Source organism: Littorina saxatilis, linkage group LG8 (assembly GCF_037325665.1).
Source record: "Littorina saxatilis isolate snail1 linkage group LG8, US_GU_Lsax_2.0, whole genome shotgun sequence".
Taxonomy (NCBI): domain Eukaryota; kingdom Metazoa; phylum Mollusca; class Gastropoda; order Littorinimorpha; family Littorinidae; genus Littorina; species Littorina saxatilis.
In genome coordinates, this window is record NC_090252.1 from 3940020 (window position 1) to 3965019 (window position 25000).

At 43.4% G+C, this 25000-nt stretch overlaps 1 protein-coding gene across 1 annotated transcript in view; it reads left to right on the forward strand.

Moving 5' to 3' along the window:
* Positions 1-25000, forward strand: part of LOC138972553 (adhesion G protein-coupled receptor E5-like) — a 31314-nt gene that overhangs the window by 5998 nt on the left and 316 nt on the right. The window contains exons 6-11 of the mRNA XM_070345202.1: positions 177-269; positions 798-931; positions 1799-1865; positions 5355-5440; positions 19108-19231; positions 24932-25000. The exon at positions 24932-25000 is cut by the window's right edge and continues 316 nt beyond it. Coding sequence (XP_070201303.1) covers positions 177-269; positions 798-931; positions 1799-1865; positions 5355-5440; positions 19108-19231; positions 24932-25000 — 573 coding nt within the window. The remainder of the gene's footprint in view (positions 1-176; positions 270-797; positions 932-1798; positions 1866-5354; positions 5441-19107; positions 19232-24931) is intronic.

The following is a 25000-nucleotide window of genomic DNA, read 5'->3' on the forward strand; positions in this document are numbered from 1 at the left end:
CAAAGTAAGTCAGTCCGCAAGCAAACAAGCTAGCAAGCGAAGCACAAGCTAGTGACCAATTAGCAGAGTGATTCAAGGACGGACGGAGGAAAGGATGGACGGACAAATCGACTGATTTATTAATTAGTTAGCTAATTAGCTATCTAATTAACCAATCAATTGTGTTTTTGTTGCAGGTGATGTGCAAGATCTCAGCATCAATCATCCACTACCTGTTTTTGTGTCTCCACTGCTGGGCACTCTCCTATTCCGTGCATCTCATTATGAAGGTAACCTTCGCCAGACGCGGCTTTGTACAGTAACTGCACATGTATCAGTTACAACCAAAAAAAAAATGTGATTCAAAATACATGACATGTTACAATTATCAGTCCACAACAAGGACACGAACTCAAGCAAACAAGCTTATATTACCTGACTAAACAAGCACAATATTACACACATATTACACACAATATTACACACAATATTACACACATATTACACACAATATTACACACAATATTACACACATATTACACACAATATTACACACAATATTACACACAATATTACACACAATATTACACACAATATTACACACAATATTACACACATATTACACACAATATTACACACAATATTACACACAATATTACACACAATATTACACACATATTGCACACAATATTACACACAATATTACACACAATATTACACACAATAATACACACAATATTACACACAATATTACACACATATTTTTACATTTCAACATTACTTGTTTGATTCATACACACGCTTTTGTTGTTCCCCAGTTGTGTCGCGTGTTGCCAGGGTTACGGTGGAAGAGACGGTGCATCCTGACGACCATTGGCTGGGTCATACCCATCGTTATCGTGGCTATCACCGCCGTCATCGATAGTGACTCGTATAATGGTGGGGAGAGTCTGTAAGTTGGCACTTTTGTTTTGGGGGATGTGTGTGGGGGGTGGGGGTGGGATGTTGTTGATGTTGTTGTTGTTGTTGTTGTTGTTGTTGTGTACGTGTGTGTGTGTGTGTGTGTGTGTGAGTGTGTGTGCAGTGTGTGTGTGTGTGTGTCTGTGTGTGTGTGTGTGTCTGTGTGTGTGTGTGTTTGTGTGTGTGTGATATAGTAGCAGCAGAGTTTATGATAAATTCATGATAGTGTTATCCAATAGTTGCCCTTTAGATGTGTTACTCGTTTCAATGTCTTTTGTGGGTCCCAGCCTAGTTATGTTGGCTCTTTCGGTATGTGTCTTCGTTCACGCACAAGAAAAAATTTAAGGAAATAGGCCAGAGTTTAAAGAAGTGAGAGTGTGTTTGATGTCATTACAGCTATTTTATTCTGTCACAAACTTTCCGCAAACGAACCGAAGCGTGAGAGTTTTTCACGTGTCTAGAAAACTGATCTCAATGCTGACAAGCCGTACGATCAAGACAGGAATAGTGGATTCGCCTTATAGTGCAGAATTTGGTATGGTTAGGCACACACAAACACTGCACAAAAAAGCCATGTTTTTTTCTGATGACAGGGGCAAATAATTAGGGTTGGTAGGTCGGTTACTTTTTCTTTTCATTTGTATTTGTAATGTGGCTTTTTATTGGCAGGAAATCGTGCGAGCTGTGTGCCCTGGATGTCCTAGAAAAATAACTTTCCTTGTGAAATTAGCTAAGTCGAGTCTGGCAATTTTTTTTATTTTTTTTTTTGAAGGGTGAAAAAATAGTTCTGGTGTTGAGAGGAACAACTAGGTCGGGAATAGAAAACATTGACTTTTATGTCTTGGCCTTATGTGTGCAGGTGCTGGCTAAACTCGCACAACAACGCACGATGGGCCTTCGTCGGTCCTGTCATCTTCATCGCTGTGGTAAGTTGTTAATAACAGAGAGAGAGAGAACTCAGGAACTCAGGAACTCAGGAAATTTAATGCGAGGCCACCGGCATATACGCATGGGGGTTTACAAAAGACACAGGAAAAAATAGGAATAAAAATCCACAACAAAATTTCATGGTTGTACAGAAACAAGAGAAATATATATCGTGGCACGAAAATTTACAAATTTTGTCTCAAAGTATCAGTCATAGCAACAATTGCCTGTTTGAAATTTCTTCATCACGTGTTTTCATGGCATAATAACAATACATGGCTACAGCTCTATTAATGTATATACTCTCATTTTGTAGCAGAAAAATCAAGGGTGGTACATGTACATTGTCAGTGAAATATTTCAAAATATATTTTACACGTAGATCCTGGTATTTTGGGCAATGTAGCAGAAAATGTATTTCGTTTTCCACAGCAGGACAAAACGGGCACGTGTTTGTAACAGCACTATAGCGTTTGTTTCCATTCAGGTCAATAATACCTAGGCGTAGTTTGACAAAAATGTTTCTAAATTTAGTAAGTGTGATATCTGTTAGGTATTTTTCCGGCTGCAATAAAGACTTGAACGAACTATACGTTGAAAATCTATCACTTTCCATTATCTTACCAAACCATTCCTGCTTATAGCAGTCAATCAAACGCTGTCTAAACGCACGCAGAAAAGCTTTTTCATGAACAACACCACCATTCAGCCATACAAAGGAAAACCCACACATATCCAAACAACGCTTTACCGAGCAAGCCCAATTTTGCAAATCAACCTCATTTCCGGGTAACCTTGAAAATCTTTTTTTTATCCATCTCGTACGCTTGTCTAGGTAATCTAACCAAAAACATGTTCTGCAGCTTTAGCCAGTACCTGATAACACTGACAGTACTGTCAATGAATAAAGGGAAACGACCGAGTTCTCCATATGCCATCGCGTTTGGAGTTCTTGGTAAAACATTCAAAAATCTTTTACAAGCAAACAAATGCGGAGATTCAACAGAACGAAAGCGTGTGATACCCCATATTTCAGAGGCGTACAAAAGCATAGGTTTTACTAGCGCATCAAACAATTTAAAAAATACACTAACATCCATGCTACCTAAGCTCCACATTGTTTTCATGATTTCTACCGAGAGAGAGAGAGAGAGAGAGAGAGAGAGAGAGAGAGAGAGAGAGAGAGAGAGAGAGGGGGGGTGGGGAGAGAGAGAAAGAGAGAGAGAGAGAGAGAGAGGGAGGGAGAGAGAGGCGGGTGGGGAGAGAGAGAAAGAGAGAGAGAGTGTGTGTGTGTGTGTGTGTGTGTGTGTGTGTGTGTGTGTGTGTGTGTGTGTGTGTGTGTGTGTGTGAGAGAGAGAGGGAGAGAGAGAGAGGGGGGTGGGAGAGAGGGGGAGATTGAAGGAAGGTGGAGAAAGAGGGGGGTTGAAAAACACGTTATTTCGCCATCATGCACACAAAAGCCTATCATGTTATTCCCCGGCTTTCCTAGCATGCATTCTTCGCCAAAGCTGTATCCGCGTATTTTGTAATAGTAGATTAGTCCCTCTTTAGGGGGAGGTCCAGATACACACAAAAAAAACTACCTATGCTTATTCTGTTAACCTCGTAAACTAAAGAATTGTCATTGTGATTAGTTTTGCCAAGCATCGATCAGGTGGTGTCAATAACTTACAATCACAACATCAGCATGATAATGTGCTCCACAATCACACAAGGGGGCCCGGTAGCTCAGTTGGTAGAGCACTGGACTTGTGATACTAAGGTCGCAGGTTCGAATCCGGGCCGGGACGGACACGGATCAACTTTATGTGCAGACTCAGTCACTGTATATTATGTCCCACCCCCGTGTCACCACTGTGACCTCGGTCATTTTGCCATAACTGCTGCAGGTGGCTGATTACACCTAAACCTGGGTAGCGCGACTCTGTTGCTGCTAGCTTTCCATTGGGAGGGAGCGACCCACATTTCCCAGCGATAAAGTAATGAAAATTAAAAAATTAAAAAGAAATAAAAACAAGGGTTACCAGAGAAAAAGCCTGGAAACACCATGAAACAAAAAGGCGTCACCCAAACGTTGCACACCACATTCAGCGGAACGTGACTAGAGTATTATTACGCCTTTTAGAAACCGATGTTGCCGCATATTTGCTTGTCTCGGCACGCCAAGTTAAGCCTCTTAGGGAAGTAATGCGTGCGAGTCTCGGAGACAAGGATCATAATGTCACATGATCAGTGCGTGGCGTGTTCACCATATCTGAATCAATATAGAAAGTCGAAAACAACATAAATGGTGTTATTTTCAGCTTTTAGTTTGTTTGTTTATTTCTGTCTTTGGTTTAAACAAGTTTATTCAATAAATTCCATTGGTACTATTACCGCATACATGAAATAAGGAACATGGAGCACAACAAGCTAGGCTTATGAGCGGTTTTTGTTTCTTTCCTTCTTTCTTTCTGTCTTTCTCTCTTTTTTGACAAAAAAGCAAAAAAGAAAACTGACAAAACAATCCAATCCATGGAAACCAGTTGTCGCACTGAAAATAGAAATACATACAGAGCTGTACAATGCAAACTTGGAACATAAATTAAAAAACAAAAACAAAAATCACTTTGAATCAATTAACATAAGATGTCCTCATTTGAGCCATGGTCATGACGTCAGCGGCCGACTAAATATAAATAATCTGTAATGTTGACAAAAATGTGACATTTTACACAAACCTTTACACTCATTGCTAAGCTTGACCGCTAGCGAGGTGTCAGAGAAAGTGAAGCGTCTTGATCTGTGCAAAACATCATATTCTGACAAACAATACAAATAACATGTAATATCTAAAAAAAAAATTAAAAAAAAAAGTGATGTTTGATGTGACTGTAAAACGGATGCTGCGTGTTATAATTAATGTCGTACGATAGCGATGCATGCACAGCCTGGCTGTGACACTATGAGCAATGCATGGGTGGGATTCTTCCGGTATAGTGCTTTTAGTTATGCGCTATAGAAATCTCCTTAATAAATAAATAAATATGCTGGAAATCCGGATTCGTAATGTCTGTGGTAACGTTCTTTTGGTTGTTAATTATACAAATCCTTCAGCGTCTGGGGGCTCCCAGACTCCCTCCCCCCCCCCCCCCCCCCCCCCTTAAAAGTCTTCAGGATTCATGACATTTTTCAGTTCCACTCATGGCAATGTTCTGCTGCTGAAATGACGGAGTCATCAAAATCAAATTTGTTTTCGAAATTCTTGGTCACTTCCTCGGGAGACATGCAGAATCGTTGACAGAATGTGTATGTGACGCAAACATTCTTCGAATTCAGTTTCGCTTTTGACGTCAGTTATTTTATTTTGGAAGATAGAGTCAAGAAGAGATGTCTTGGTTTATTTTGTCGGTGTCGTATCACTTTAAAATGTAACAGGGGTTGTGTGTTACAGTGTAACGGGGCGGTGTCGTATCACTTTAAAATGTAACAGGGGTTGTGTGTTACAGTGTAACGGGGCGGTGATGCTGGTTATGCTCTTCGTGCGTTACCTGCTGGACAAGAAACGTGAAGTCCCCACCGGCAAAAAAGTCAAGTGAGTTTAGCGCGCGCGCGCGTGTGTGTGTGTGTGTGTGTGTGTGTGTGTGTGTGTGTGTGTGTCTGTGTGTGTGTGTACGTGCGTGAGTGTGTGTGTGTGTGTGTCGGTGAGAGAGAGAGAGAGACACACACACACACACACACACACACACACACACACACACAGACAGACAGACAACATACAAACAAACAAGCAAACAGACAGGCAGCCAGGCATGACAGACAGACAAACAAACATAATTTGATATCGATAGAGATTGTATTTATACAGGTTTACTTGTCACATATCATCTTCGATTGCAAGTAGCACGCATGCATTTGTGTCATTGGTTATTCCATTGTCAGCGGTGACGCATGTTCGCATACGCGTGTATTGACTAAGCGGCCTATACATTCCTGTTTGTAAGGTAAGCCTTCAGTGGTGTTGCGTGATCGGTAATCAGCTTTTGCTCAGGTATTAACTTCTGAACTTTACCGGGTCTTAAAGAGTCAGGGGGGACAATCACCTGCTCGGGGAAAAGCAGATTTAATCATACTTTTTAGAAATATCTTGTATTTATCGATTAAACTTGGGAATTTCCTTCTTTGAGTCATGTGACGTCAGAGTCCGACAAAAACTAATATCAAGGCGGCTCAGCCGAGACTACAAAAGCGTGCATGTTTGTGTGCGTTCAATCGTAAAGAATTACAGGAATTCTCACTAAAATAGACTGACACATCAATGATATTTGGTGTTTTTTTCTTCTTCTCCAAAATATGACATTTTACATGTGACAGGGGAGGCTACCGCTCCTTTCACAGCAGACTCTGCACCCGAGTTGTTGGCCTTTAAAGTCAACACCCGTGGATTGTGAGATTCTGTTTGTGATGGGGTCTGGTGGTTTCCGATTGTCTGTATGTTCATGGAAACCTTCGGGTTTGCACAACAGTTTTTATAGGGCTAAGAAATTAGCCCTAACATTTTCAATCCTGTTTGATTGCACTTCGCTTCCCGAGGTGATCGTAGTGTTACGGCACACGGTTACATACAGATAACGACGGTTGGGGTGAACAAAGACTGTCGCGATCTGTGTAAAATGTCATATTTGGTTAAAAAAAAATACCACCCAGACAAATTACGTTTAATGTCTACTGTCATGTTTCCTTCAGGCTACTTAACGACATAAGCTTCTCTTGTATTGTAAGCTCTGTGCACTTGTTCTTCTTTTTAAAAAAAGAAGCACGCATGTTTTCTGATCTTGCGGAAAAGTGACATGTCAAAATGTGTAAACCTCAGTCCGTGTTGTGTGAGCAATAGTGTGTTACATGTGTGACAGGGGAGGCTACCGCTCCTTTCACAGCAGACTCTGCACCCGAGTTGTTGGCCTTTAAAGTCAACACCGGTGTATTGTAGAATTCTGTTTGTGATGGGGTCTGGTGGTTTCCGATTGTCTGTATGTCATGTCATTGTCGTGTTCTGTCACGTGCATGTCATGTCACACTCAGCACGAGTAATTCACTGCAGTTGCTGGCCCGTAGAGTGCGTTCTTTCACAAGCAAACATGCTGATTACATAGCGACTGCTTTAACGCACCTCGAGCTTACATAGCCAAGTCAGTGCTCAAATAGCGATTTTCTCCCGAATTCCTGAGGGTAAAGGGGGACAATCACATTTTCGTTGTGTCTTAAACACACGACACAGCTCCCTCTGCTCTTGGCGTGGGTCCAGAAAGGGGGCTAGCTGCCCTTGGTGGCGTTCTCACTCGCCCTGCAGGAGTCCTCGTGATTCTCGGGAGAGAAGTGAAAGTCGCTAGAGGGGTGAGCTTCAGCTCACTCTTTGTCTTGGGACGCTTTTGTTACCCTGCTTTTATATATCCTGCCTTTTTAACCCTGAGCTGTTTGGCTTGTTTTTTCTTGGTGACCGTACCGTACCTTGTAAGTGATGAGCCAAGTTGCTAAACACAAACTGCCAAACACCACCTTTGCTGATAGGCGGGAAACATTCATCTGGGTAGATAACTACCTTCCAACGGATACCACTGCTCTGAGGGAGCAAGATTGGTCCCTTAATATGGACCAAACAGCAAGCGGTTCTGACCGCGCCCCAGATATTCCCATGGAATCACTGAATGAGACTGACCGGGCCAGCCGGACTGGTCAGTCCCCAAAATCCAAACAGCTTAATAAAGCAATCACCAATGAGAAAACCAGCATATCTTCTCCTTTCAAGAGAAAGAGATTGCGGGAGGACGACCCTGAGGGGGGGGCAGAGCTCTCCGGAATCTCTTCTCTTCCGGGATAGCCCCCCACGCTCTCAGATTACTGATCATTTTGAGGAAGACTTCACCGAAGTCAATCGTAAGAAGCCCAAAAAGAAAAAGAAGCAAAAGGTCCTCTGCGAGGGTCCCCCTCTTCAGGGAAACACAGGTATTTCCCATGCAACATCTGCCCGGGGGGTCGACACCTCCCAACCCCTTACTGAATCACAAGAAAACCAGACAACTCAACAGCCACTACCACCTGCCAATACACACACACACACAAAACAAAGACCCCGAAGAAAACTTCTTTACCAACCCAAGCAACCTCCTCCCTCCTTCTTAGAGTTCCCCGTGGTGGTGCAGGACCTGAAGGAGGGCCCTGCAACATTGCAGGGACTCGGCCTCAGGAGAAAAAAAACTTTTGACCTTGCCATCGGCGAGGTCAAAGAAATACGCATGCTGGCAGCTGGGAGCGTCCTGGTAGGGTGCTCCTCAGCATCACAACAAAACAAGCTATTGAGGCTGGACTCGATCGGCGGCATCAAAGTGAAATGCCACCGTCCGGAGGTAACAACCGAAGGTGTCATTAAACGCATACCCACAATACATTCAGGAACAGACCTGTCTGAGATGGCAGTGGGCGTGCGCGTCCGGATGGAGGATGGGAGTCTTGTAGAAAAGGGCCCCTCCTCGGTTCGATCTTTTCGCCGTCTTCTCCTTAGGGATGGGAAACCGTCTCAGGCGGTCCGTGTCACCTTTACAACGGCAATTCTTCCAGACAGCGTCGTTCTGGAGAGTGAGGTGTACGGCGTCGAACCCTACACTCCTCCAGTGCGGCGCTGTACGAAGTGCCAGAGACTATCGCACCTAAAACAACAATGCAAATCAAAAGTGCAGATCTGCCCCCGATGTGGCTCCAAGGGCCACGACGGAGCGACGTGCACCAAGGCCAAACATTGCGTAAACTGCAAGGGCGAGCATTCCGCCGCTTATCTTGGATGCCCGGAAATGAGACTGAGGCTGCAGGCCAATAAGATCAGGTCGGCAGCATACATACCATATTCTGAGGCCCTGGATCGGGCGCGGCGCGAGCTCGCCAAACAACAAAATAAAACAGCGACTGCCCCAGCGGAAATGAGGGACTCCTTCTGGCGTCCCCCTCCGCAACCGATCCGGCGGACCTCAACCCCCCGGTCCGGGTACTCTTTGGCTGTCCAGAGACCCCCCCTGGGTGGGCAAGTAAATAAAATACAAGAAATCAAAAACAAAATGACCGAACATGACAATACACTCCTTCCAGTTCATGCAGACAGCTCTGCTGCAACCGCGAAGCACCAAACAACTTCGCAAAATCCAAATCCTGGCCCCCAGGCGCCCTGTAAGTCTCAGACGGCTCGGCCGGCAGAGGCGCCGCTTCATGGGACCCCCGGGTTAAAGGCCTCCCTCCTACGCAAAGCCCAGAACAGGAAGGAGGACTCGAAAGAAGAGCAGCTCTTCGAGAGGTTGATGGGGAGAATGGAGGAGGGATTGGCCCAGAGATTCAGAGAATACAAACTTAAAACTGAACAGGAAATAAAGCAGCAGATGAGGGAGGAGCAGGAGAAGGCAGAGCATGAGCTAGCCGACGCTGCACTAGATAAGCTAAAAACAGGAGAGCAATATGCAAATTTAAATGAACAACAAAGAGGCCTTCAAGGTTTCATCGAGCAGTGCCTCGGCTTCATGGTTAAGGCCAGACAGATGCAGAGTCCTCTCGACCTGATCGACTCCCTCTCAGCTACATACACACAACTCTCCAACACCAAGGTTGAACGCTTCATTCCCGGCGGCGCCACTCTGGCGCTGGGCGCCCTTGCTGGTGCCAAGCAGTTGTCCGTGACGGATATGAAAGCTGTTAAAACCACTTTTTAACCTATTTTAAATCTGCCCTTTAACTTACCTTCTTTGTGCGTGTTAAAATGGCTGAACAAGGTGAAAGCGGTCACGGATTTATCATATTACAGTGGAACTGTCGCTCTATCAACTCTAACTTCTCTCAGCTATATAATTATATATCAAATCACTCTGCTGACATCTTAGTTATCCAGTCAGTCAAGAGAAAACGCTCCCTACTGCCTTCTATAGATGGTTTTGACTTCCCTCCCATAGTAGAGCAAAAGGGCTCAGGGCAACTCATTCAAACAGCTATTTATCTAAAGTCTTCCTTAAATTACAAACCCTTTGCACCTCTCATCCCTAGTTCAGAAAATCTCAGTACAAGTGCTGTTGAAATCGAAATAAAAGGATCCAAAAACCTCAACATAGTTAACATATATTACCCCCACGGGTGTAATAAAAAAGGAACTACCGACTGGCTAAAATCCCTGGATCATAGCAGGGCACACTGGTGCGTGATGGGTGATTTTAATAATCACCACCCTCTGTGGGACTCTGCTAACCCTAGATACAAACATGCCAATAGCAACCTTGCTGACGTCATTTTGGAAACTGACTTTTGTATACTAAATGATGGCTCGGCAACCAGACTTCCAGACAGAGCTGACCATTCCCCATCAGCAATCGATCTCTCCCTTTGCTCAAATGCCATAGTCACTGACATCGACTGGAACGTTTTCCCGGACGCCCTCGGCTCCGATCACTTACCCATTGTTCTTACCTTCCGCCACTTCGCCTCTAATCGCAATAACTCGGAGGTCAGAAAAAAGTACAATTACAAACAGGCAAATTGGGACAGCTTCCGTGCGGAGCTCGAGGGTGTCAGGGAGGAAACTCTCCTTACGGATGACATCGAAGCCTCTTACAATAATATACGTCAATGTATACTCACTGCTGCCAATAATCACATTCCGCTTAAATCAGTAAATCCTAACTGTAAGGCCAAAAGGAATGAGTGGTGGAATGCAGACTGTGATGAAGCCTTGGCAAACAAGCGATATCACATTAGGACATATCTCAGGCACTGCTCAGACGCTAACTTCACGAATATGAAGTCAGCTGAAATACAATTTAACCAGATCACCGCTGAGGCTAAACTTCAAAACTGGGAAAACTTTGTCCACAAAGAAACTAAAGATTACAAAGACTGTGGCAAAATCTGGAAGAAAATCCGCAGATTTAAATGTAGATACAGAACTAAAGAAAAGCCACTACTATCGGGTGATAAAATGACCACAACTGACTCTGAAAAGGCAAACCTATTAGCAGATACCTTTGCCAAAAATAGTCAATCAAAATCCCTAGATACTGAACGACTCAATTATAGGTTAGATCAGGAGAAGGGTTTCACATACCCCCCAGATGACAACCAGTTGCCTATAAACTGCATGTTTAAGGCAAAAGAAGTCCAAAACGCCATCTCTTCTGTGAAAGACCCAAAAAAATCCACAGGTTTAGACCCAATATCATATCACATGATAAAACATCTACCACCTAACTTTGTTAAGTTGCTCACTCAGTTTTTCAATCTATGCTGGTTAAAGGATACTATCCCCGCAGCGTGGTCAGACTCACAAGTAGTAGCAGTATTGAAGAGCGGAAAACCGGGCAATCTACCTGGCAGTTACCGCCCCATATCACTAACCCCCCACCTCAGCAAGATCTTTGAGCGTGTGGTGAACCAGAGGCTGGAGTTCCACCTCAATAAACACAATATCATTCCTACATGCCAGGCAGGTTTTAGGCAAGGTCGTTCGTGTGCGGACCACATTGTGCACGTCACTGAAAAAATCAAAAAGACCTTGGCACATAGTAATAATTCTCTTCTTGGAACCTTCTTTGATATTAAATCTGCGTACGACAGCGTCTGGCATGCTCGTCTACTCCTAAAACTCGGCAGAATCGGTGTCTCTGGCCACATGTACCAATTCATCAAAAACTTCATCAGCAATCGCAAGATGTCTGTCCGAGTGGGCTCTTCGGTGTCCGAAACCCATGCGCTGGACATGGGGGTTCCCCAGGGCAGTATCATCGCGCCAAACTTATTCAGCATCATGCTCTATGACATTACTTCTGTTAAGGTTGACGGTGCCAGTGTACTTCTGTATGCGGACGACCTCGCCTTAATAGACACTAATAGACCACGCCATAACAGAGTTACCAACACTGTTGACTTATCTTCTTACCAAACTAAAATCGACAACCTCTGTCAATATATGTACACCAACGGCTTCCAACTAGCCTCAAATAAAACAGTCTTTCTTGTTGTCTCCCGTAGACAACTGTACAGGAACTGCAGTATAAAGATAGGTTGTGATATTATCAAACCGAGCTCAGAAGTTAAGTTCCTCGGCGTTATCATCGATACCCGACTTAACTGGACCAGTCATATCGAACATCTGATCAATAAGGCCAACAAGGATCTTTATATCATACGCTACCTGGCGTCCCAATCCTGGGCCAGAGGACGTAAGTGTGTCACAGAGGTAGTGCGGGCATTAATTCGCTCCCGCCTCCTTTACGGGTGCGAAGCTTATTTCGCGACGCGCCCGGCGCTCATGAAAAAACTGGCTATTATAGAGTGCAGGGCGCTCAAAATAGCTCTGGGACTCTCCCAACAAGCGAGTAAGAGTCGAGTCTACAGCGAGTGTGGGTGGCTGCCCCTTGTGGATGAGATAAAACTCCGTTCAGCTCAGTATGCTGTCAGAGCCCACGCGGTAGAGAACTCTGCCTGCGAGGTCCTGACTGACTTTTTTCCTCAGCACCAAAATTATGAGGCCAACACCAAACATAGCACTCAACTCTTGGCCAAAACGCTACCCTTATCCGACACAGTAAACCGCATTCTAGCCGATAGCGGGGTGAAGGTCAGTGAGCTGGCCAGGGTCCCCCCGCCCTCCTACCCGCCTTGGCTTGAGGAAACCCCTACTATCATATACGACAGTGAAGATAATACTACCAAAAAAGATAACCCCGTCTACCTGGCTACTGTTACAAAAGAAACCCTAAACTACAAATTCTCGGAGCATTTAAAAGTCTTTACTGACGGATCCAAATTTGCAGACGGCAGCGTTGGCTGCGCCTTTGTGATCCCAGATCTCAAAATCTCAAGGAAATATACTCTTAATAAAGACATCTCCATATTCTCAGCCGAGCTATTTGCCTTGCTCATGGCATGCACTTTTATAAATGACCTCCCAGTCACACCGCGTGCGGTAGTTTTCTGCTCTGACTCGCGCTCTTCATTACAAGCTCTGCATCGAAACACATCAAATCGGGCAGAGCTACAAAGAGAAATCCTCTTTATATGTCACCAGTTAATCTCATCCGGCACATCCGTATCATTTCTCTGGGTCCCCTCTCACGTAGGGGTCCGGGGAAATGAACTGGCGGATGTCGCTGCCAAAGAAGCGGCAGAATCTAGCCCAGCTAACACTAACATCGGCTACTCAGTAACCGAGTTCTACAGTAAAATCCGTAAACTCATTCGAAGTCAGTACGTAACATCTCTGTCCTATCAACCCATTGATATGAACGATCTACACCCCGATCTCCCAACAAACCTCCTCACTATCTTCAGACGCCTCCGTGTCGGCGGCTGCCGCTTCCATATCTTTAACAAGTCCTGCCATTGTGGAGAACCCTATTCATTTCAACACATTTTCGCTCCATGCGCTACAAATAGAATTACCTTTAAAACCTTATATGACCATATGCAGCTCCATGGTCTGAGTCCCCAGGATTATTTGCGCAGTAGCAGTTCTCTAGGCTGGTCACACAGCTTGCTGCTGTGCCGACTGGTCAGGGACTCGGACATGGGGCTGTGGGTATAACTAAGCCCAGATTATCACATCAGCGTGTTTCAGTTTGAGGTCGAGTGGCTCCCGCCATCCCTCCTGATTCCAGCGACTACCCTCTAGACAACATATCCTCACCCAAGGCCCACTAGTCGCCAAACTGTACATATTGTTTTTATTACCACGGCCTTCGTGGCTTACATTTTAATCCTTTTATTTGTAAAAAGTTTTGAGATTTATTGTTCGTGTTCCTCTTACTTGCTCATCTATTTGGTTTTATTGGTGATCCTGAAAGGTTCCACTTTTTAACTCGATTTGAATTAAAAAAAAAAATCATTTTACAAACCCGTTATTCAAGATATAGAATACAGACTTATAATTCTTACCAAGAAACATCTTAACTACTTTTCATTTTAACAAATTCCACAGAGCATTATCAACTCAACCCCACCCCCTGCCCTCCTCTCCTTATTTTTTGTTTCTTTCTTTCCTCTTTTTGAAAGCGGACAAACACTCAAGTCCTTAATGGCTCAAAACCGTAGGACTTTTAATATTAATTTTAACGTTGTCTGTATGTTCATGGAAACCTTCGGGTTTGCATAACAGTTTTTATAGGGCTAAGAAATTAGCCCTAATATTTTCAAACCTGTTTGATTGCACTTCGCTTCCCGAGGTGATCGTAGTGTTTCGGCACTCGGTTACACATGCAATAAGAGCACTATTTCATTTACACACATACACCATTCTACAGCCTGCATGCTTCCTCTGTAGAACAGTGTGGGTGGTTGGTTTTTGTGTGTGTGGCTTTTTTTGGGGGGTGGGGGGTAAAACTTATTTCGGAGATTGACAATAGTTGCATTAAACAAAAAAATTCAACAACAAAATTAAGACCTACCACTCTGGACAAACATGTATCCAAACTGAAATATGCTGCTTTCCCTCAAGCCAGGGCAGTCTGAGATATAAACCAGATTGGCTTACACGGGAAACACTTTGCCTTTAACGCTCTTACATTCTTGTCAGAAAAATGCGTTTGCTTTCCTATCTCGCCAGAAGATCACTAATATGTAGGATGATAGGCTTGTAATGTTGTGCAAAGCTGACAGAACAATGTTATTGCTCAGGGTCAGGACTGCTAGTCTTTCGGATGAGACGAAAAACCGAGGTCCCTTCGTGTACACTACATTGGGGTGTGCACGTTAAAGATCCCACGATTGACAAAAGGGTCTTTCCTGGCAAAATTGTATAGGCATAGATAAAAATGTCCACCAAAATACCCGTGTGACTTGGAATAATAGGCCGTGAAAAGTAGGATTTGCGCCGAAATGGCTGCGATCTGCTGGCCGATGTGAATGCGTGATGTATTGTGTAAAACAAATTCCATCTCACACGGCATAAATAAATCCCTGCGCCTTGAATATGTGCGCGAAATAAATTGCATAATTTTTTTTTTAAATCCCTGCGCTTAGAACTGTACCCACGGAATACGCGCGATATAAGCCTCATATTGATTGATTGATTGATTGATTGATTGATTGATTAAGACCTGATTTTTGAGATTGTGTTTGGGTCTTAAAAGGGCGGTTCCACTGTCCAGCCCTGTCAGTGTCGTGCGTGTCATACAAGCCATCCACAACCAGCTTTCGGGTCACATCAGCGGGATAGAAAACATCCATTTCTTTTGTGTGTGGCTACTGCTTGGTTGTTGGAGACTTCCACTGTCTCGTTTCTCTATCCTCTTAACAGAGTGTTGATGTGAAACGTGTGTCGTGTGTGCATCATTGCATTTCGCATACTGTTTCTCCTGCAAGCTCTGACGTCATATCCGTGTGGTGAGAAACATCGGACTCTCTTTCTTGTTAGGCCACAAGACATACTGGGCTAGCTCTGAGAACACAACGATAACGATAGCACTGAAGGTCATGCGGCCTAAGTTGCCTGGTTGCCCATGTAGTGACCCCCTTCTTCATTTTCCCGATCCGCTTAATGAGATACGATACCGATACATGCAAAGCATTACCTTGCCGTGACCTTGCGAGTATTTTCACTGTGCTGAGGTGACTGAGTCACCGAGACAAACTTATTTCTTGACATTCTTTGTGATTTTCTCGGGAGACATCATCAGAAGTGATAGAACTTTCCTGTGACGCTATTATTGTCGTTTATGACGTCTTCGCGAAATTCCCTTCTCTTTTGACGCCAGAGATTTCAGTGTTGATGTGAGGGTGACAGCAGAGATTTCAGTGTTGATGTGAGGGTGACAGCAGAGATTTCAGTGTTGATGTGAGGGTGACAGCAGAGATGTCAGTGTTGATGTGAGGGTGACAGCAGAGATGTCAGTGTTGATGTGAGGGTGACAGCAGAGACGTATCTGTTTGTTCAATCGGTGTCGTTTGTCATTAAAACTCCGTGTATCTGCGAGTCTGTTCTGCTAGAACTGTGCAAGCCATGTAACGCTCCCTTACAGCTTCGTCTGTCACATTAGTGTTATAGCAAACACGGAATTATGTTTCATGTAGACAATTATCTGAGGTTCTTTCCGTTTAACTCCAAACATTATTTCACCATCTTCTTTGATATTTGGAGCACATTATCATCCTAATTTTGTTGTTGTACGTTATTGACACCACACGATCGATGCTTGGCAAAAATGATGACAATGACAATGACAATTCTTTATTTTACGAGGATAACAGAACAAGCATATAGGTATGCTTTTTGTAACTGGCCCTCGCCCTAAAGAGGGACTAATCTACTATTACTAAGAGAATATTTGCGAGCGTGTTTCGCTAGAAATGTACATGCCACGTAGCGTACCCTTACCTCTTCTGAGGTCCTATTTACTGTGATAGCAAACAAGGAATTCTTTTTTATTTAAATAATTCTCTGTCTTCTTTTTCTCTAAACTCCAAACTGTGCGTTACTATCCTCTATGGACTCTGTATATTTGCTATCGTGTTTCGCTAGAACAAGAAATGTCACGTAGTGCTCACTTAAAGCTTCTAAGGTCATATGAGTGTGATAGCATACATGGAATGCTTTTTCATTTAGATAACTCTCTGTCTTTTTTTTCTTCTTTTAACTCCAAACTTAATTTCCAATCTTCTTTGGACTTTATTTTTGCGAGCGTGTTTCGCTGAAACTGCGCATGTCGTGTAGGTTTTGTCATGCAAGCTCTGAGGTCATACAAGTGTGATGACATACTCAGAGGTCTCATTCGTGAAGGTCGATTCTTGGTGACCCCACCCCTCCTCTTCTGTTCCCCTATCCTCTTAAAGTTCCATACTTTTCGTCTGGCTGGTTCAGCGCTGATAGGATCATGGTAAGGAGATTTATCTTGCGTGCACGATGATGACATGATGTTGCTGATGTTGCTATTCTGTCCAAGGACTTTGTGCTCTTGGTTGTTGCTGCCACTTGCTTTCGTCTAACTCTTTTTACATTTTTTGGGTTTTGTTTTTCACTCCGAAAACAATTAAGCTTATAGGTCTGACCTTTCTATTGGTACGAACAAAAAAATTTGAATTTGAAAACATCTATAGCAAAGACTCACTCCGTTCCTTTCAATAATATATGCGTGATGACCATATTGTTCTGATCCGCCCAGCAGGCTGGTTATGAGTTCTCGATTGTAAGGCCTGACATTACTCGTTTGTTTCTAAGCGCACATTTATAAGTGCATCATGTTGTGCTCCTTTATGATTACATACACTCCAAGGCTTTGTAACTGAATAAACACTGTTTAAACCCAAGGCCTGACATTTATTGGCCAAGACGGTGTTCCCTTCGCACGCGTTACATGACAGATGGCACGACGCGGGATGCAGCGGGTCAGAGGGTTGCTCTAAAAGTCTGTACTTTGAGGACAATCTGCATCGTTTGTCGTGCACGAACTTTGGGCTGCAAGCGAAATAAAGAGAGGACTGTAAACTCAAGTGTTCCTCTTTTAAACATTCATTTTGTAACCAGTTGTGAAGCCTGTGTGACGATCGATCGAGCTATATAATTCTACTGGGAAAAGTTTGTTTATTTGTTTGTTTGCTTAACGCCCAGTCCACCACGAAGGGTGATATCAGGGCGGTGCTGCTTTGACATTTAACGTGCGCCACACACAAGACAGAAGTCGCAGCACAGGCTTCATGTCTCACCCAGTCACATTATTCTGACACCGGACCAACCAGTCCTAGCACTAACCCCATAATGCCAGACGCCAGGCGGAGCAGCCACTAGATTGCCAATTTTAAAGTCTTAGGTATGACCCGGCCTGGGTTCGAACCCACGACCTCCCGATCACGGGGCGGACGCCTTACCACTATGCCAACCGTGCCGGTCTGGGACAAGTAACACACACGGTAAACACTAATATTTATTAGCATGTGTGCTACATCTGATAGTAGAATCAAATAGTATTTCAAAAAGTGTTCACAGTTCACAACTGTGTTCAAAAATGGAGCATTTCAGTGAAGAGTGAAGAGTGAAGAGTGAAGAGTGAAGAGTGAAGCGTGAAGAGTGAAGAGTGAAGCGTGAAGAGTGAAGAGTGAAGCGTGAAGAGTGAAGCGTGAAGCGTGAAGAGTGAAGCGTGAAGAGTGAAGAGTGAAGAGTGAAGAGTGAAGCGTGAAGAGTGAAGAGTGAAGCGTGAAGAGTGAAGAGTGAAGCGTGAAGAGTGAAGAGTGAAGCGTGAAGCGTGAAGAGTGAAGAGTGAAGAATGAAGAGTGAAGCGTGAAGCGTGAAGCGTGAAGAGTGAAGCGTGAAGAGTGAAGAGTGAAGAGTGAAGCGTGAAGAGTGAAGCGTGAAGAGTGAAGAGTGAAGCGTGAAGAGTGAAGCGTGAAGAGTGAAGAGTGAAGCGTGAAGAGTGAAGCGTGAAGAGTGAAGCGTGAAGAGTGAAGAGTGAAGAGTGAAGAGTGAAGCGTGAAGCGTGAAGAGTGAAGCGTGACGAGTGAAGAGTGAAGAGTGAAGAGTGAAGAGTGAAGCGTGAAGAGTGAAGAGTGAAGAGTGAAGAGTGAAGAGTGAAGAGTGAAGAGTGATCAAGGGCATGCGGGTCCGTTAACGAGTTATTGTTTTTCTCAGCGGTGGAAAAGAACCATGGGCTATCCGTTATTATGAACTATTTCTAATATGCTGACTGTTAGCAAGAAATAACAGACATGTCGAGGAAATAAATATCAACATGAGCCGACCAGTAACGACAACAAGACGATGTATGGTGTGACAACTTGGTGACTCCGCCATGGCGTCATGTGTTTGTCCTTTCCAACCCCTGGCCCCTAGTCGTCCATAATGACTGTTCTGCTCCCCTGACAAGCATCCAGACCTTAACCGCGCGGAGCCTGACGCTGAGCAAAGAGACCTGTTTCCTTGTGTTGACAATAGAAGATAACTCGTTTAGTATGTCAACTCATTTTTTTTCTTTTATAAATCAGGACTGGACGCCTCGAGCACGCGCGCGCTGTGTGTGTGTGTGTGTGTGTGTGTGTGTGTGGTGAGCAATTTCCTGAGAACTACTATTTGGATCTTCGTAAAATATTACATACACATTCTTCCTGATGATATTCCCAGATTGTCTTCATTTTGTTCTTCATCAGTGACTTTGATTACGTCATATCCGTCTTTTTATTAAAAAAAATGAGGCGGCACTGTCACGGCCTCATTAAAATCAAATTGATAGAAATGTTGGACAAACACTGTTGTTACAGACACGCGCTGGCCACGGTGTTCTCGCTGCTTCCGGTGTCCAGTATCCCCTGGCTGTTGGGACTGCCCGTCACGCCGTCCGGCAAGTTGTTACAGTATCTCTTCGTCATCCTCAACTCCTCACAGGTCAGTCAGGCTTAGTTAACAAAAACAGCTACAACAATAACAACAACAATAACAACAACAACGTCACCAACACCACCAACATCAACATCACCAACACCACCAACATCAACATCAACAAAATCGTTATTTGTGTCTCATCTTTAGCAACCATGTTCGCCAACATGAACAACAACAACAACAACAATAACAACAATAACATCGTTAATAATGTCTCAACTGTAACAATCATGTTCGCCGCCAATAACAACAACAATAACAACAACACCACCAGCAACAACAACAACAACATCAACAACAACAACAACATCGTTATTAATGTGTACACTGTAACAAGCATATTCGCCGTGTTTTTAGAGGGAGGAGCGGCGAAGGGGTGTTTTCGTGGGTCCAAAAAAGATATCAACAATAAAAGCATGCACTAACTCCCCATAACACCATCCCCGGCTGCCAGTTGCTGAAGCAGCAACAATCTATAATTGTATGCGCGGTATGTAGGTCAGGGGTGAGTACATACATCTCTGTGTGGAAAAGGAGTCAGAAAATGTAAATTAAGAGGTCAAAACAGACAGATGTATTGTCGTTATGTAACGGGAAATGAAAATTAAGGGGTCAAAACAGACAGAGGTATTGTCGTTATGTAACGGGAAATGTAAATTAAGGGGTCAAAACAGACAGAGGTATTGTCGTTATGTAACGGGAAATGAAAATTAAGGGGTCAAAACAGACAGAGGTATTGTCGTTATGTAACGGGAAATGAAAATTAAGGGGTCAAAACAGACAGAGGTATTGTCGTTATGTAACAGGAAATGAAAATTAAGGGGTCAAAACAGACAGAGGTATTGTCGTTATGCAACAGGAAATGCGGAATTCGGTAAGCTTGCTACTAAACTTCCCCTTCCACCTTACCCGCCCCCCCTTCCCTTCATGCCCTACCATCAAGGCAGTGTTTAATTATATCTTTGTTCCTTTGTGCTGCACCTGAACTGAGGTAATTAAGACAGGAAGGAACTATATCCATCAAGGCAGTGTGTAATAATGAAGCAGTGAGTTTCGCAAGACTGCTGAGGAGCCGCGAAGAAGAAAATGACAGGAAAGTTCCTTCGTGTGTGTCCACGTGTATGCCCACCAACTTACATATTAAGGTGTTCCTGTTTCTTCTTCTTCTTCTCCTTCTTCTTCTTCTTCTCCGTTAGTGGGCTGAAACTCCCACGAACACTCGTGTTTTTGCACGAGTGGATTTTTACGTGTATGACCGTTTTTACCCTGCCGTTTAGGCAGCCATATACGCCGCTGCCTGCTGTTTAAAAACCCAGACATGTCAATCGTATAAATAAAAGAGGAAATAAAACTGTCTCAAATTCCCGTGGTTTATTTCTAGCCTATTATGTTGCCATGGTTCTTCTGCAGTCTTGCTAATTCTCTGCTTTGGTATTACTTTACCATGATTGATAGCACCGTCCTGTCTTAATTACCTCAATCCAGGTAACAGACGCAGTACAGAGGAAACAAGGAACTTAGTCGATAAATATCGACAGGGGGCGGACAAATGGTTTACATGTGAAATGTGTGTATATGGGTGTGGGTCTGAAACAAACAAACAAACAAACAAACCATGTGAACCCCCCTCCCCCCCCCTCCCACCGCTCGCGGGCTGAACGACTGACGTCACATGTCGCTTCGGTCTTTTCCAGAAGAACACCGCGTGTACATAATACACAATTCGATCGCGTAACACTGCCAATGCCCTTTTTCGCAACGAAAACCGTGCTGCTGTTTCTTGTGTGTTAAATCTGAAAGCAATATAAGTGAACGAACAATTGAAAACTGATATCACGTTACTAAACTCCCAAAAGTAATAAATTACTTCTACTGCGGTACACAATACATTTTCAAAGCAATTTTTATTATTTTCAAGACATAAAAAATACAACGGAAGAAAAATGCAAGCAATAACAATTTTTTTAAAGTACAGACTAAATACTGAAGCTCTCTATTTCTCTTTAGTATGTTGGATTCAGGTGTACTTACTCACAGTTGCAGACAGATACAGATTCAAACACGTGTCGAGCGTAAAACAAAAAGTGAAACTAGAGAATAACATGAACCTGAAAACTTTTAAAATATTTGTACCCAGCACCAAATGAGATTATTGTAAAAAAAAAATGTAATACAAAGTGTGTGTGTTCTACATAAGACAGGAGAATTTACATAGCAACAGAAAACATGCTTGTAAATCACTGAGCACCAATGTAGCTAACTTTTACTCACCTCTGTAACGGCAGTCACCTCTGCGAATGCTGTCGAAGAATCTAACCGAAAGTAAACATTCTGGGAATCTACGCGCATCGGCCTTGACGCAAGTCAATGAGCGCGGCGCGGCGAAGTTGGCCTCAATCTTCCCGCACCGTAGACCAGATTAGTAGGTGCTTGATTTTGGTATTTTGATTTTACATAACATTAAACCTTTCTTGGGGTTCATGGTCATGGCAACAGCCATAATAATATTATATCATGTATAATATTACATTTCAGCATATTTGAATTACATGTCATCATACCAAACTGTCATACATTTTTATTCCCACATCATTCTGATTGATCACAACCAAACCTACTATCAGTGGACACATCCAAATGTAAGCGCCTGTTCTTGACAACTTTTAATCGATCTAAAAATAGCAACTTGCTGGGTCCTTTGCCGCCAACAGACACTGTTTGGCCTGTAGGTAAAATGTACAATGTATTTTCTGATTTGTGCACAAAAGCTTTTTTTCTTTTTTCTTTTTTTTTAACATAACAATGTTTAATGTCACTGTATGTTTAAAAGACCATGGTCATATTTGTAAAAAAAAAGTTAAATTAGAAAATAAATAACATTTTGGTTCATGATTTTTCCTACACCTGTGCTGAAAATAAGAAATAAAAATGTCGGTATATAAGTCGCTCAAATACAACTAGGTATGAATGGCTCGGTTTGAGTTTGTTGCAGTTGACCCTGCACAATGCGACCTATCATGTTTTTGCGATTTTGCCGTCACCCCTCCCATAGGGTGACGTATTTCACAACTTCCTGTGTTACACAAACTCTGTGGTGACCAAATTTGCCTTCACTCCTCCCATAGGAAGACGGATTTCACAACTTTCTACAGATGAACAATGTTGCCTCCACCCCTCCCATAGGGTGACGGATGTCACAACTTCCTGTGTACACAAACTGATGACGTATTTCACAACAAAATGTCGCTGCCCATGGTCAACCTCGAAACTATCCGTATAGAATGGGGGCGTCCTCGCCCCCATAATAAAATGTCAGAGGCATGGTTGTTTGTCATGATGGCTGACACAGCTCGTCTAAGGTAGAAACAGTTATGGCGACGTTAGTTGCACACAGGTGACAGAATACTGCTTTTCTGGGCCACTTATGGTTACGGGCTTGTTCATTATTGCTCTGATTACAGTAATTAACCTGACGAGTGTCAACAGAGGGTGACATAAAAGTACTGTGACCCCCCCCCCACCCCACCCCCCTCCGCAATTTAAGCATCCCTCCTTTATTCGGGGATCATGAGTGCGCAGTTATAGCTCAGAAAGTAACCAAAAGTATGCATGCGCGCTTTTACATCCACATTAATATTCTCCCTGCTATTTCAGGCCAAATTTTCTCAGATTTGTGAGGTCTCTAAAGGGGTGGTGGTGGGGGGGGGGTTCCTCTGCAGTATTATGTTATCCATGTGGTGGGTTACTGGCAGGAAAGACGGGTATGAGTGCGCAGTTAAAGCTCAGAAAGTAACCAAAAGTATGCATGCACGTTTTGACATCCACATGATTGTATACATTTAGATATATCTACAATGAGATATTTCAATTTAAATCTTGGTGCAAAAGGAAACTAATCTATGAAACATCTTGTTTGTTTCACTGATATTTTTTAATTCATTTCTTTTTAAATTTCACCCTTTAGATCTTGTTTATTTTACCCCGTGAACCCGTGTCATACACTTTCCTTTTTTTCAAAATGTCGTCGTCAGTTTGTGATTTCAATGCGACTGGCTGCATCTGCAATAGCACGTAATTGTGTACCTCAAACGACTGCGAGTCACACGAACTTATCGGCGGCGATTGGCTGCAAATTCGTCTGCTTGGGGAAACACGACCTTGCGTGGCTGCTTCCGGGCTCCCTTTTTGACTCACATGCGAAGCAAAAGTGAGTCTATGTACTCACCCGAGTCGTCCGTCCGTCCGTCCGTCCGTCCGTCCGTCCGTCCCGGCGTCCGTCCGTCCGGAAAACTTTAACGTTGGATATTTCTTGGACACTATTCAGTCTATCAGTACCACATTTGGCAAGATGGTGTATGATGACAAGGCCCCAAAAAACATACATAGCATCTTGACCTTGCTTCAAGGTCAAGGTCGCAGGGGCCATAAATGTTGTCTAAAAAACAGCTATTTTTCACATTTTCCCCATTTTCTCTGACGTTTTTGAGATTGGATACCTCACCTATATATGATATATAGGGCAAAGTAAGCCCCATCTTTTGATACCAGTTTGGTTTACCTTGCTTCAAGGTCAAGGTCACAGGAGCTCTTCAAAGTTGGATTGTATACATATTTTGAAGTGACCTTGACCCTGAACTATGGAAGATAACTGTTTCAAACTTAAAAATTATGTGGGGCACATGTTATGCTTTCATCATGAGACACATTTGGTCACATATGATCAAGGTCAAGGTCACTTTGACCCTTATGAAATGTGACCAAAATAAGGTAGTGAACCACTAAAAGTGACCATATCTCATGGTAGAAAGAGCCAATAAGCACCATTGTACTTCCTATGTCTTGAATTAACAGCTTTGTGTTGCATGACCTTGGATGACCTTGACCTTGGGTCAAGGTCACATGTATTTTGGTAGGAAAAATGTGTAAAGCAGTTCTTAGTGTATGATGTCATTGCTAGGTTTAGCTGAAGGTCAAGGTCATGTAAAGGTCAAGGTCAAGCATGTGAGTCGTATGGGCTTTGCCCTTCTTGTTTAACACGTTCAGTGAATGTCCTCCTGCCTTTCTGCCTAAAACATTCACGCCACAATCTCCATCCTGTCATCTCATTTCAACCTGCCATTACAATGTACACTTGCTCTGAATTGACCAATTCCGGAAATCACTCTCTCGGGTTAATATTGTTTGTTTGGTTTCTAGATTCAATACTCTTGCTTTTAGTAAGGCAAGCTTTCAAAACGTGTACTTGTCCGCGTGTTTTAGACACACCCCTCGCTTGTGATTGGCCTGTAATGTCACGTGGGAAAGTTTGACTCACAAAATGCAAGAGTATTCACTCACCCGACAAAGTTATTTTCTAAAATCATCTATAGTGGTACATGGTGCTCCCTTCTGGTATCTTACAATATTATCTTTCATTCTGCCAGCACCGGCGCAGTTTAACAAAATCCCCCCTCCACCCCCCCTCCCCCCCCCCCCCCAAAAAAAAAAAAAAAAAAAAATGCATTCAAATAAACAGTCCATTTTCAACAACAACAACAACAAAATCCCGCCTCCTTATCGTGAAAATGATTCCAGACGTTTCCATTGCAGGAATTCTTCATTCTGGTTCTGCACGTGCATTCTTCATAAAATCCCACTTCCCTCACGTGAAACTGATCTCAGCCTTTTTTTAAAAGTTTTTTAATATTTGTTGTTTTATTGCAGGGACTCTTCATTCTGGTTCTTCACATGCTTCTCAGCACTCAGATCCGGCATCTTCTGCGCACGCGCCTG